The 14,431-nt window shown below is 39.9% G+C and overlaps 1 protein-coding gene across 2 annotated transcripts; it reads right to left on the bottom strand.

Moving 5' to 3' along the window:
- Positions 1-77: 77 nt before the first annotated feature.
- On the bottom strand, positions 78-12,756 carry dlec1 (DLEC1 cilia and flagella associated protein). Of its 2 annotated transcripts, none has more exons than XM_053859858.1 (38): positions 12,495-12,756; positions 11,466-11,603; positions 11,235-11,391; positions 10,998-11,111; positions 10,744-10,913; positions 10,429-10,637; positions 9,926-9,998; positions 9,759-9,846; positions 9,172-9,345; positions 8,959-9,095; positions 8,802-8,894; positions 8,647-8,737; positions 7,950-8,112; positions 7,661-7,853; positions 7,248-7,324; positions 6,873-7,035; positions 6,702-6,795; positions 6,490-6,620; positions 6,233-6,394; positions 5,855-5,985; positions 5,461-5,611; positions 5,273-5,389; positions 5,085-5,200; positions 4,829-5,014; positions 4,701-4,762; positions 4,478-4,629; positions 4,008-4,123; positions 3,857-3,927; positions 2,998-3,215; positions 2,782-2,928; positions 2,589-2,708; positions 2,142-2,236; positions 1,972-2,059; positions 1,697-1,888; positions 1,457-1,618; positions 1,239-1,386; positions 935-1,052; positions 78-860 (listed from the first exon to the last, which is right to left on the bottom strand). In XM_053859858.1, the coding sequence occupies exons 1-38, from the start codon at positions 12,567-12,569 to the stop codon at positions 728-730; spliced, it is 5,025 nt and encodes a 1,674-aa protein (XP_053715833.1). In that variant the 5' UTR covers positions 12,570-12,756; the 3' UTR covers positions 78-727. The 2 variants fall into 2 exon arrangements, with proteins under 2 accessions (XP_053715833.1, XP_053715835.1); XM_053859860.1 differs by having other exon boundaries at positions 4,829-5,011.
- Between the last annotated feature and the right edge of the window lie 1,675 nt (positions 12,757-14,431).

Here is a 14,431-nt window from a genome sequence, read left to right as displayed (position 1 = left end):
GTGGATAACCGCTGCAGTGAAAAGAATTTCAATTGGACATTTGCATCTCCCCATGGACCAACTGCGCGGGTAGATGTCTGTTCTGCTGAACTGAGCAGGGGATGAGAGCCGTGAAACACTTTAATCACCAACTGGAGGAGAATTTTAACAGTAATTATTAATGTGTTTGTTGAATTCTCCTGGATCCGTGTGGACATTGATTGAATTGTTAAAGGTAAGGTTTGGTTGACATTTCCACGGACTTGGAAAGTTGGAATTTTTAACTTGACTATTTAGTATTAGGTCTGTCAATAGATTAAAATTGAGTAGCTCAGTTAACTTGAGATTGATGACAAATTACACATATTGTATCCATTCTAAAAAGCTTAAGGAAGATTTAATCAACACACCAGTGCCCAGTAATGCGTACAATGCGCTGCTTTTTGTATGTTTTTGAAACATTTCAGTGTGTCTGAGAATACTCTAAAGAATGTTCCGGGCAGTATCTGTTATGCTGTAATGTCGTACTCAACAAATGTTCGCATGAGGAAAGCATTAATGGCCTTGCTGTTGTTTCATTTATAACAGATACAAAATATGTGATGAATTTATCATTAATCACAAGGTAACAGATGAAAATTTGAATTTATCAACAGCCCTAAATACAGTATTTTTGCATAACGTTAGTTCTGTTTCCGCCAACATTATCCAGCGTGGAACAAACACATTTGAATTGACATTTGTGTCACTAATGCCATAAACTAGAATGTTCTGATTTTAACTCTTCATCCAAGGATCCAGTTCCCTGCAGCTGCAGAATAAGTGGGGTTTTCACCAGCGGAGACCTGATCACCACCGTGGCCTTGAACTCTCTGTCCTCACTAAAAGACATGAACAACCAAAATCATTGAAGACAACTTGTCACTTTTCCACAGTAAACACTGTGGTCAGTAACCTGGCAGTGAAGCTGATCTGAAGTCGCTGGCTGTAGGTAGGGACAAGGACTTTTTTGTATTTCAAGAATCCGATGTCTGGTAGAACTTCAAACACGCCGGAATCACCCGTGTCCGACTCTAAACACAAATGGAAGCATGGAGAGGAAGAATAAATATTTGGTGGCATGTAGTTTAGTAATATTTAGGCATGATATTGTAATGCAAATGCATGTATTTAGACTGACTGGAGGCCACATAACTAAGTGTGGTGTGGCGGGGCGACATTGAAAAATGACATATCTTGGAGAATGTTTAGAATGATACCTATGACAGATTTCCAGGATGAAGCTCCGTCGCTATGGAGAATAACCTCTTTGGTCTGTGGCTGTCCCACATAACAAGCACCAAAGTCAATGTGTTCGGGGGAGAGACGCAGCGTCATCAGACTCAGATAAGCACACAGCGGAACAGACTGAACAAAGAAACGAGAGCTTCTTGTTAAAGGTGTTCCACAAAATTGCACTGAGCACCTGATTCTGCACCTGCAGGCTGTCGTTGCTGTAGTGGATGAGGAGATTTTGCTGGAACCTCAGTTTCCTCTGTCCACTTTCACTGCGGATCAAAGACACCCAAGGTGGAACCTCATCATCCACCCGGTCTGCATAGTCAAGAAAAGAAACGGAGCAGTGGAATGTCACCTTCACCTGGAGAGGAAACAAAGCTGATAAAAAATAATTGTCAAAAAGACCATGATGAAACGTTTTCTTATTTAGTAAACACACCTGCATAATATATTTAGGCTGCACCACCAGATACTGACTGTGGCTGGAACATGTTTGACTAGAAGAGATATTTCGGGCTCTGGGCTGCTGCTTAAGGACGGAAAACGGAGGCTGGGTCTCTAAATTAAAGTACAAAGGCATCTCAGTGGTGTTTTTCAACTGAAATGATTCCGTAACGGTAAAATCCTGCAGCTGCAAATAAAGTCATGAGTCAGAGTCATGATCACGAATGAATGCATAAATAACAGGTGTTAAATAAGACCAGTGAGACTGACTTCTCTCCCAGGACCTCCCTTGAGTAGATCACTGGATGTGGCATAGAACTCCAGCACACCCATGTCTCCTTCTATCTCATGCACCAGCCTGCGGCGCAAAAGACGACACAACATCATTGGACTCACAGTAACTTCAGAAAGACGCTTTGATTCGACATGTAGATGCTTACACCGCAGGCTTGACGATCGCATGGAAGTCAATCCTGACAGGATCAACTTCTAGAGCCTGAGTTCTTACGACCTTTCCTGGAACACACACCGCCCTCTGGAACACAACAAGCCTGGGTTATTAGGAATGCTTTCACTTTTGAGACTGTTCTCAGGAACACGCTCCTGCAGTGCAGTCCAAAACCTACGCGGTTTAATTTCCCTTCCCAAACAAAACAAAGAAAAAGGCTGACTGAAAGCAAAGTAGTTAGAGAACACCTGTGCTTGCCCACAGAGGACATAAAATCTCCACATAGAGGAGACTGAGATTCAATGGAAAACCACTATTTTACATCTCATTTTCACCTTCAAATCATATGTTTTAAATTGATTCTTCTATCTAATGACACTCAAATTTTCCTGATGTGACAACTGAATGGACATGGTGTTTAGAATATTGAGATAGTTACCTGCAAATCTAGACTCATGTATCCGTGAGCCCGGCCCACACATCTGGCCTCATCTGATCCCAGGAGAGTTAGAGGCGTGAACGACACATAAATGGTGCTGCTGCTTTTTGCCTTGATCACCTTTAAACAAGTGCAAACTCAAATTCAGAGAGAGAATGTTGATGAAAGCGACAACAACAGTTCCACGTCGTACTATTTGCTGCGGAGTGATGCAGTATGGGTAATCAGATACTTTTCCAACATGCGGTCGGATGTGAATAGAGAAGAGCTGTTTCCCTGCAGGACAGGTGTACAGAGGTGTTTTGGAATCATCTCCATCTTTCGACTCCTCCACCATATCCTGTAACACAACCACCAGAAGTATGATGCTTTAGCATCAACAGCTGAAAACCTGTGCTTGTGAACTCACTGTCAAGCTTTTCGGAGTGGAACACGACGAATCAGTACAGACAGTCTGGGCATGAGTGGTTGTGCCCGCATTTCTGGGAGGACCTTCGCTTGAAGCAACAATCACCTCGTTGCCGTCAGCGTCCTTGAGAGGAAAGGTTTCACCATACGAGATCAAAACATCCACCAGCTGTTTGTTGTCGTCTTCTATGTTATACGTCTCCCAGTCCATCCGAATATCTGAAAACAACATCACATGACACAAATATGTGGCAATATATAGATACTTCTTTAGTAATAACTGACTTATTTCCAAACAAACCTATGGTATTCAAACCTTTTTTTCAATATTTTTCGCTCGCTTAAAGTTTAATATTGCATTTTTCATTTCGTCTCTTTCATCTCTCCAACTCGAAATGTGACAAAGGGAGCTTTTTCCTCAAAGCAGCAGTTTCAATTGTCATGCAAATGTGTTTAGGAGTGCGAGTCGACTAACACCAGTCACTGATGGCTTCATGCATCAAAGAGTCGTGACATCTTCACAATGAGGGATTGTCAACTGGTGACTGACTAGTTGACAATCAAAATAGTAGTTGGTGGCCATCCGGCATTAAATGAGACTGAATACTGCTAACAAACCAATGTACCAAACAATCACTCTGATTATTAATAGAATAAACTAGAAAAACAATATGTGCTCCATCTTTCTTTTGAAATACTGTAAATAATAATAATCAGCTAAAATGATTATATTGCTGATATCATGGTATCAAAATGAAATTCCAGCACCAGCAGCTAAATATCTTTAGACTAGTCTTAAAAAATCTTTAGAAGAAGATCAAAAGAAAAAACAATAATTTTCTCTTGGATATTAAACTCACCAAACATGGAGGGATTATTGATTCGAAGAGATCGAGAAACGGTGTCTCCTCCCGATAAATGTGTGCCGAACCTGATGAAATAAAAGAGTCACTTTTAGCCTACTTGAATCTTGGTGTTATAGAATGTGTGAAAAACCAAATGGATGCTGACTGTAATATTGGACCCTGGTTCTGGTCATCTGGACGTGGGCCTGTCATCTGGAAGTAGAGTGGGCAGCCTTTCACAGTCATCTGCATGGGAATGACGGTGGGCTCCAGAGTCCCTGCCTTCAATAACACAGGACAGATACATTTAAGGTACAGCACATTGTCAACGAAATAATAAGAAAATACTTAAGAGCTGAGCATTAAAGTTCTACACAGATTAATTGAGTGCAAAAGCCATTCACAATAACGATATCAAATGCATTGGTAAATTCATGAATTCTCGGTGACAGATATGGAGCTATGCTGCCTCCCAGTGGCTTGAGATTTACCAACACCAAGACAATTACACGCATTAAAAAAGATGATTTCATTTTGATTTAAATCACTACTATGGTCGTACAAGTATAACAAAGCAAAAAGAAGAAAAAAAAAGAAGCTATTCTACCATGACTAACATTCACGTCTGGGTCTTACTTTGCAAATGAGGTTGTCTCTGTACTCCCCCCACATTTCACTGTAGGCAGTAACCTCCACGGTTTGAGTGGCAAATGGTCCCAGTGTTCCTGATTTCGGTTGAATGAGAAATGCTGCACCTTTTCCATTAGCCAGCAGATTGTCAACAAACTCTAGCGATCACAAAACAAACATCAGACAATGTCGCATCTCATTTAGAAGCACAAACTAGGTGCATTCATACCCTTTTGTTCTTTTTCTTCTATTCTTTTGGCTTGAACTGAGTGAAGGGGCTTTTTGCTGTACCTGCAACCAACACACATTGTCAAAATGTGGAGTCAACACTGTACGTTGTCGTGACTATTGACTCACCTCTTCTCCGTGTGGTTGTTCGGCTTTGACGTGTTACATATAAAATACTCTGCTTCTAAAGCAAACACAGCTGAAATGGCCGTGTGATTGGTCATCATTAACTGTCTGGTGACTGGACGGTTTAAAACCACATCTTCTCCAAAGTCAAGCATTAGTGTAGAGGGGCAAGGGTTATTAACATCGCTGCTGAAAGTAAAGAGGGCTGTGAATGAGTGCTGTTGGAGACATGTTTTAACAGGATGGCCTGGTCACATACCTGGGCAGGGAATAGGATATACTGAGAGTTTTAGTTTTAGACGCCATTATTCTGAGGACAAGAGGAGTATTTACTCCCTCGACATCACACAGAGCAGCTATGTCAGTCAGATCCACCTGGTCAGAGGACAAAATAACAAAATATGAGTTTGTACGGATGTTACAAGTTGAGTTTGAACTTTAGTTTACATCAGTGTGAGTGGTGAAGTGCACTGTTATTTCCTGTCTTGCATTGGGACCCAGACTTCCAGAGGATGGCTCAAAACTGGTAGTACAAAGCGATGCCTGTCGACCTTGAAGCTTCGCCTGGACAGGAGAAATATAGCCGCTCAAAAACGGAATCCTCTAAACTTAAATGTATAGAGTTGTGCAGAGACCTTCCATGAGAATTTAGATGGGAGCAGGGTTTGGTTATAAAGTGTCACAGCTCCTTTGGATTGTACTCCGACGTAGAGTCCAGAAAGGGCCAGCTCGCAGTTCAGCAGACACATGTGAGGAGATTGAACATCAGCTTGCAGCAAGAGATTACTGTAAAGTGGAATGAAGGAAAAAAAGACTTCATGTGGACAAATTTGATTTTCAAAGAATCACAGCATGCATCTATGTGGGGGAAATTTGTAAACTATTGAACATAGGAAAGCAGTTGAACTGTTGAAAAGTACAAAAAAAGAATAGAGATAAACTCCAGGTATACTTGAAGTATTCTCAATATCCTAAAAGGTATCAATATTATCATCATTAATATGTTACAGATAGAGATTTTAATCTCACCATCCTGTCCCGTTCTTTACACTGAGCTGCAATTCAGACTTGAAGTGTTGGCAGGAAACTGGTGTAAATACGACATTCACGTAGCAAGAACCCAAGGGGGGCAGAACGCCTCGTCTTGGTTCCAACAATATCTGTGGATGTTTAAAAGTATTGTGTTCAGTATATGGCAGGTTTTAGCATAGATATATTTTCTAAATCATACAGTAGCCAAAAACAAAAGTTAGCAGCCTTGCTGAAATATTATTTTTCAGAAACCCAAAAATAATATACTGAAATATTATTTTTCTGTCAGACTGAATTATCATTTGCATGACTTCCTATTCATCCATTCAAAAAAACTGACTTAGACATGTTAGAGATCCTGCAACCTGGCCTCACCTGTGATTTTGCTTTGACTGGCTGATTATTTTGGATCTCCTCCAGGCTCCAGGAGGCCTCCAGATGGGTGGTGTTGGTGAAGAGCAGTGTGGTCTGGGACTTCTCTCCAAGCTTCAGCAGCCCAAAGTCCACTGTAGGAGTATTTGTGGTCACAGTAGGACCCTAACAAACAACAAGCGTTAAGGCCAAGACACTATAATGAGCATGTATTAATAGCCAAGAATAAGCAAAGCAGGCTTGTAGTGATGCAGACTGACCTTAAAAGCCACCTCTATGTACATCTTGATGGGATCTGGATGATGCTCTACGTTGCAGACAAGACTGGTAGCGACTTTCTCTGGTTTCCCCCCAGTCACAAGCAAGAGAAAATCAAAACACTCGTTCTCCTCTAGAGACAAATGTATGCAAGAAAAATGAAATGAATCACATAAACTTACCCTTGGTTAAATATGACTACTAGGCGACTCACCTATTTTACCAGTAGGAGGCTCTACTTCTATTATGTGACAGTCACTGATCCTCTCCCACTTGAAGACGACCCGAGTTTTACTGTTATTCCACATCTATAGGAGACAAATAGGGCACTTACAGCACACGTTTAAAGGAGGTTTCAAAAGTCAGACTATGAATGTGACTTGACCCTGAATTGTCTTCGAAACGTGGTTAGAATGTAGTGTTCACCGGGGATAATAACAGCATAGGGCTCTAGGAGGATCTGGAAGGGCTCTGTGGAACCCTTGACTTCTATCTCCATGGCAATGACATCATTGACCTTGGATCCAGTGCGGACAGTTTGGAGGCCACTGAAAGTCATATCACAAACAATCAAAAATCGTAAACATATTTTTTGCATTACTTTCACTTTCCTCTGTCACTATACAAATTTCATTGTTTTAATGCTGTCTTTTCAAACAATACTTCTTGTCCACCTCATTTTTGGACAAGCAACCAGACCAAATGTCTTCATGTCTCTGCTGGAATACTAGGTGTAATCCCTACTGTCGCATCATTTTACCTGTTGTCAGACAGTTCTTGGGGCAGCTCAGGCACATCTCTCAGGACTAGGTGACAAACACTGTGGTAATCCTTCAACTGAAGGAATCAGAGATGATACAAAGAAAGGGAAAGTAGATGTTAAAGTTGTATGTTCAAAAAGACAAGAGCGGTTGCACCCCTGAAAATACATATATCATTCCAATAACCAACAATTAAATCCCAAATAAAGGATGCACACCATCTAAGTTTGATGTCGAGTATGATGTCTCAAATGGAAGAGTCTTTCTCATTATGACTGACTTGGATGACAACTTATGGCGAGTCAATTTACAGTCCCCTAAAGATCAGAAGCTGACTGCCTGTAAAATAAAACCTCATGAGCAAAAACTCAGCGTGGAACATATTTTGAATTCTCTAATCTACCTTTCTTACCTCTTTAGGAAAGAAAGTTAAGACAAATTCTTGGTCCTGACATGGAGCTAGAATTCCAGTTTCAGGGCTGATGCTGAAAACATCTCCTGAGGTCTGATGGAACTGGAGATGGTGGAGCTCCAGGAATTCCTCAGGAGGCAGAGGAGGAAGGTTTGGATTCATGACCTGCCAGTGGAAAGGCAGCTCCAAGTGGCTTCAGACAGACATTGTATAAATATAAATCAACAGTACAATAACGCCAGTCAGTTCAAGATGATTTGTCGAAGAAACTCTATGGAAAGAAACATACACATTGTTTCTGACAACCAGCTTCTTGTGTTGCGCAGCATGTGGGTTACATGGGTCAAAACGGATGAAGTGCTCTGCTGTGAGGTCGTGCACTTCTTCCTTCACAGAAGAGTTTTTCTCCTCATTGTCAGACAAGAGCTCAAGTGCAATGCACTGTCCCTCCCCTGAGAAACACAAAAGCAACCCAGTAAACACTATGATATACAGCATCACCAGAATCAGATCTTAATGGATGCCATTTATGTAGCATGGCCTCTGCAGAAACTCTGAACATTGTTTCATTAAATGCAGTTGATTCCCAGATCAGGACCTGGAAAAAGTGACCAGGGTCACCCAGGGCATGGGTATTACAACACTAGCATGCGCAGAGATGTAGGGATACATGATCATCTGTAAACGTGAAGTTAAGTTTCTCTAAGATGAATAAACATCCTGAACTAGACAAGAAAAGCATGTCTATTAACTGCACTGGAGATATAAAGGAAGGTCAAGGTTAGAAATATTAGAAAGGAAACAAGACAAAATAATTCAAAAAGATTCACGATTGAATTGAATGACAATTAAAATACCTCTTTTGATCACAAACAAGTTTTGTCATCAACTCATACAACATTATCTCACATCCCTTCCTATTGACCCTTCAAGGCCATAAAGAAAGTTGGGAGGCTTTGGAGGTTGTCCATGGCAGAGAAAACTACCTTGAATGCAGATGTCCTTCACTTCACAGTTGTCACAAACCACAGTGAAAGTCTGGCTACTCCTCTCCACAGAAGAGGGAAAGAAAACCACCTGGAGATAAACACGATATGTGACATTGTGGAGCACCATTTTGATTTTTCAAATGCTTACAAACCTCTACAGTGATAGCCTCTTTTGGCTCCAGGGCAAAAAGCGACGGGCTGATTGCAAATGGTGGCTGCTCAGAAAAGAAGCTGTGTGCCATTGACTGCAGGAGGAAGCTCTCGGTGAGACATTTTGTCTGAAAGATTCTTAAGAGTCTGAGTCGTTACCCTGAGATTGGAGGCTGGCCACTGCTTCTTTGGCATGATGCAGAAGGTCCCAGGGCTCAGGCCGATATTTTCACAGTAGAACTCAACAAATTTTACGCCACCAATCAGACAGCAGCCACAGTCCAAAACTCTTGGTACTAAAAGCGATGGCAGAAAAGCAATAAATAAAGATGAGTAGCGTTACAAATAAATGTCTTGCAAGTAAACACTGACAGGAAAGCACCGGAGGGGGACGTCGGGCAGTGATGGGCACAACAAGCTCCTGCTCCGCTTGAGACTCAACCACAATGTAATCCTCGAAATAAGAGAGGGAGTCTGGTGTGAAGCGAACAATATATTTACAACACATGCCTGGAGCAACAACACCACAGTCGCCCGGAAATTTCCCTGAAAAAAAAGAAGGACATTAGAATCGTGAGGTTGCTCTGGCAAATAGGAAATACATCAATTCCATTTACTACATGCTTATTTAATATTAAAAACCTATTTACAGCAGTTCAAATCCAATGTGCTAGAGCAGGTGAATTGTGTCACTCCACATCTAGTGTCATGAGGGTGGGAAAACAAACTGATCCTATATAGGTTCTATATTCTCCACAGCATTGCTGTTGACAACACATTTTAGGATGGATTTCTTGCCTCTAACTGTTCACTATTAAGCCTGTTGCTTGTTTCAGATGTTACTGACAAAAATCAAGTTGAACTCAACATGGATGACACTTCTAACTTTTTTTAACCTCTATTTACCTCCTTGTGATTCCCTATATAATCATCAACTGAATCAAAAAGACAACGCTCACCAAGGCTAATGGAGAAATGAGGGGTTGTGGGAGCGATGACTCTGACATGACGAGAAGAAGCCGTCACATTTTTTAACTCCAGCGTAACCTGCAACAAGACAGAATTGCTAGGTCACGTTAATCATCCATCACATAAATGATCAAACAGTATTTCCAGAGTGACATACCTCATACATGCGCCCAACACTGTAGTTTGTGAAGACCACCACTTGAGGGTTTGCGACAAATAGTGGAGAAAGACTGTTTCAGAAGAACACATTGAACATTGGGTTATTATTATTGCATTCAAAAATGCAAGCTGCAACACTGTCAATGGGAAGTGGAGGGATTTCCAAAGGAGATTTCAGCGATGTAAAAGTGGTGGCGATAAACTTAATTTATTCTGGTTTTGGGAACAGATGACAAAAGCACCTGCTCACGGGTTCATACACACCCAGCTAGAAGAACTTTATTAGGCATTACATAATCCTGCTTTGTCAATTGTATCAGGCTACACAACTTAATGGGATTCCAGCTGTGCGCGCTGAAGCCAAGAGCTTGTTTGCATTTGGTCATCAGAAGCCAAAAAATAATCTTGAGCCATTGTGCTTTGTCCAACTGTGGCTAGAATATGGAAAGCAGTCCGTGCTTACAGTGAAAATTGTTTGTTCTTTGAATAAAAGCTTTGTACCTAGGCCTGTCTGCCTCTTTCCCTGTGGAAGCGTCCATCTTCACTTCTTTCGCTTTAGTCAGGAGAAGGGGCTTGACGCTCTGCTGTGCGCTTGGCGGAAGGAAGCGTGGATTTCGCAGAAAGTAGTGCCCTTGAGTCACATATTTAAGTCTCTCTATATCCTTTTCGCTTGCCTCCTCCTTCCATTTCTGCCTCGGTTTACGGATATTCTGAGACATACATACAAATTTAGAACTGTATAAAGTCAACATACATTCAACTAAGAATCTCATAAGTTTAAGTGAGAACCACTGACAAAAAATTTCCACAAATTACCAGATTCCTTGTCTTGGGAGCACTTATGCAAGACTCTGGAGAGCCTTTGGATTTGCCCAAATCGGGAATATTTTTGTCAGTACTGGGAAGCACAGGAGAAGATCCATCCGGTGGTGCTTTGTTTATCAGCATAAGGAAACTGATGGTCGGTTTTGCAGGATCATGCTTGACTGACAGGCGAATCAAAGTCATGAGTTAGAAAAGTAAACATCAGAAAATAGGTTAAATCCAAAACAAATGAAGAGCTTCCGTACTTGGTGGTGGTGGTTTCACCCGGGTTTTCTGCTTAGGCAAGTAGTCCCTGGGTGATATTAGGTTGTGATTATGAAGAAGATCGTTGTTGACAAACAAGGGAAAGGCTGCTTCGACTAACAACGGACAAAAAAAGTAGTGAGTAACGGCATGAAAAATATTCGTGAAGATGCTTATTAGCTACTGGTGAAAAATAACCCATATATACAGATAGGTAGAAAAAAACAGACATTACTCACCAGCAATAAGATCCTCATGTTTGGAATTCTCTCCAATCGCCTCTTTCATTCTTTTTAAATCCTCATTCTCTCTTTCTGCAGCTTGTTCACTCGCATCACTAATATGCCTCTCCAACATGTTTATCGTTTCAATGGTTTGGTTGTGTTCCATTTGCACCTATAGTTGTCACAACCATTAATAGTGAAACATTCTGTCCTTGTGACACTCATTTTTATTATTAGTTGCTGTACCTTTTCAAGCTCTTCGGATAATTTTTGATGGTAGTCACCTTCTTCCATCTTTTTGGCAGAGAGATTGGCCAAAATCTTTCTGTCATTTTGCTTGGCATAAAGATGCTTGAAAATACTGGCGAGTGCTTGAGACAGGTCCTGATTTTGATAGATACATAAACAGTGATGTAGGAGATCCTGCAGCGCTTTTCTGGTTAACAAAGTGTTATCACTGGCTTTTTCCATCACTGTAGTATTAGTGAGGAATAGATACAACAAAAGGCTGACAGAACGAGGGCTTATTGGCAGGCATCTTGCGACACATACAGGAGTAGCGATACCACACATTGCAATATATTGTGGTACCGTAAGTTCAGAAATATATTGAAATAAGAACATCAATCATCAATCAAATAATGCAGTACAATGCTATGTGCATGGACACGAGTTTATTGTTATGATGTCAGTGCAGTTAGAGTTTCAATTTCGCACTCCCACAGTGTAATGAATCTCTACCCAACAACATAACTCCAGGGTATAGAAAGAAAACTTAAGTATTAAATACATGTCATAAATGCAAGTATCTATGTTTTAAATATTGATATAGCCAATATAAAATCTGTCGACAGTATCACACAATGAATTATCGCCATATTTGAACACAAAATATATAATATCGCGCAATGAAGTGTTGCCATATTTGAGCGTTGATATTTTCATACACCCCAAGACAGAACCTAAACAGTGAGTCTATGTGTGAGTGTATGGTTGTTTCTGTATATGGCCTGAGATGGACAGGTGACTAGCCATGGTGTCCACCATCATTCAGCCTTCCAAATAAAAATGAAAATAATGTGCAATCTTGATAATCGATTATTAAATTAAACTGTACATGGATCAGTGAATATCATGAATAAAGATGATAGATTCTGGTAAATCAGCATTGTACACAACAACAAATAAAAAGTTTGGTATTTCTTAAGATAAATAAACTACATATCGTGGTTAAAAATAAAGCCAGATTGAAGGAAAGTTGAATATAACTCTCACCAGGGACGTTCCTGACGCTGGTGTTGGAGAGTCCTGTGGCGAGTCGACCAGTGCGTTTTCTGACTGTCTCAACATGACAACAAAATGTCGCTAATGCTGGCGGGTTAGCAACTTAACATAATACAATTACGCCGTTTTCAAACTGAGGAGAAACAAATACTTTTTTGACAGAGAAAATTCACAACACGTACACAGCCCAAAGTCACAGTCTGAGTGACGTGACTGATCCGTTCAACACGTTTTGACTTCGTTGCCACAGCGACCGATGTAAGCACCTGCTTCCGGTGCAAGAGGAAGCAGACGCAAAATCATTTTTTTGTCAATTTATTGTTCTATTTATGTTCTGTTTATTGGTATGGTTTCTTTTGTTTAAATTAAATAGAGAATTTTAACGTCTCTGAATTGAGTATGTATTTTTTATATCTGACTCATGGGCCTTATACATCTAATAAATACTTCTCCAGCTTGTTTTGCTTTTAAATAACAACCCATACTTTTTTTTTTCACAAAATATGACACCGTTTGGGTCAAAATATGAGAAATGTACTTTTGGTACTGTATTGTGATTATGTTTGATTAAAGTCTCACCATTTTTGAAAAACTATATTCTGCTCACAGTCAAGTCCCGTAGCTCAATTATTTTAAAATGGTGTAAATATGAATAAGCAGAGGGGAAGACATGTACATATCAACAAAACAAAGGCACGATGGAACAAGCTAGGCAGGTGAATAGTCAAATAAAGGCATGTCAAGTCATGACTTGTAATGAAGACATTATAAAAGTTGCATGCACTGTATTTGTGATCACTTTTTAATTATGCAGTGTTTAAAGAAATGTATATTTCTGTTCATTAATATTTTTATTGTTACATTTTTTTTATTCTAACTATAATGAATTGTTCTATAATGAATTGTTTCTTCATCTACACCTAAATTAAACTGTCTTCATTTTCCTGATAGTTGTTTCTCCTTTTGAAGAGTTCACTAAAAAAAAAAAACGTGCAAGAGTCGCTCTGGTTCTTGAATTTGCAACTGACTTTGGCTGAAATATGAAGCGAATGGTCAAATCCAACACACAAAGCATCAACAGGGAATCAATTGTTGGGCCCACTTTGTTGGTGTGCGTGCTTCATAACAGAGCCGCTCATATAAAAAGTCTCAGCTGCAGACTTCGGAGCCGCCTGCAGACACGATGATTAAGTGATACAATGAGATGTTTGTGCTGGATCTAATAACAGGAGCTTCTGTTTCTGTTTGAAAGATACTTAACTTCAACCTATATTTTGTTGGAGCTTTAGTGGCTTAACTTTTTATAATGATGGAAATCTCTGTTTGATTTCTGTGATGTGGAGTATGATGGGTTCAGATAACCAGTGCCATAAATAGACATTCCCTCATTCAAAAATACTGACACATTTATAAGCAAGCTACAATAAATGTAGCTGTAGGAGATGAAAAAAAGCTAGCAGCTTAGGTTGTTGGTGTTGTTCTGCATGAGGAGGATTGGTGTGGCACATATTTATTTAACAGATTAAAATAACAATCAGAAGGCTCTTTGAAGTCAAGATTAGTAAAAATATTTTAGAGTGCGTTCGCACTGTGGTGAAAAAAATGAAAAGCCTCAGGCGGAGGACTTGTATTAGTGATTTTGTCAATAGAATGTCAATATATAATGTGAGTTAGTCAACATTGATTTTTTTTTTTTTTTTTTTTTTGCTATGGTTTTATATATATATATATATATATATATATATATATATATATATATATATATATATATATATATATATATATACTTTTGGTACTGTATTGTTGAACATCTGCACATCCTCACGTTCAGTGATGGTTAAATTAAATGAAACGCAGATATTGAATGCATTGTGTCTTGTTGAGGGCTTGCAGAAGTTGCCCAGTCAGGTCTGAACTAGACTGACTGT

The sequence above is a fragment of the Synchiropus splendidus genome, chromosome 3 (assembly GCF_027744825.2).
Source record: "Synchiropus splendidus isolate RoL2022-P1 chromosome 3, RoL_Sspl_1.0, whole genome shotgun sequence".
Lineage (NCBI taxonomy): Eukaryota > Metazoa > Chordata > Actinopteri > Syngnathiformes > Callionymidae > Synchiropus > Synchiropus splendidus.
Note: the sequence above shows the minus strand (reverse complement) of the source record. Positions and strands in the feature narration are given on the sequence as shown.

What these genes read in the sequence shown, in the direction of transcription:
- dlec1 (XM_053859858.1), bottom strand. Translation starts at nt 12,569, where the DNA reads ATGTTGAGACAGTCAGAAAACGCACTGGTCGACTCGCCACAGGACTCT. An exon ending in TCATTTCTCCATTAGCCTTG is followed by an intron (nt 9,346 to 9,758) that starts GTGAGCGTTGTC and finishes CTTTTTTTTCAG; the next exon opens with GGAAATTTCCGGGCGACTGT. An exon ending in GGCCAGCCTCCAATCTCAGG is followed by an intron (nt 8,895 to 8,958) that starts GTAACGACTCAG and finishes TTCCTCCTGCAG; the next exon opens with TCAATGGCACACAGCTTCTT.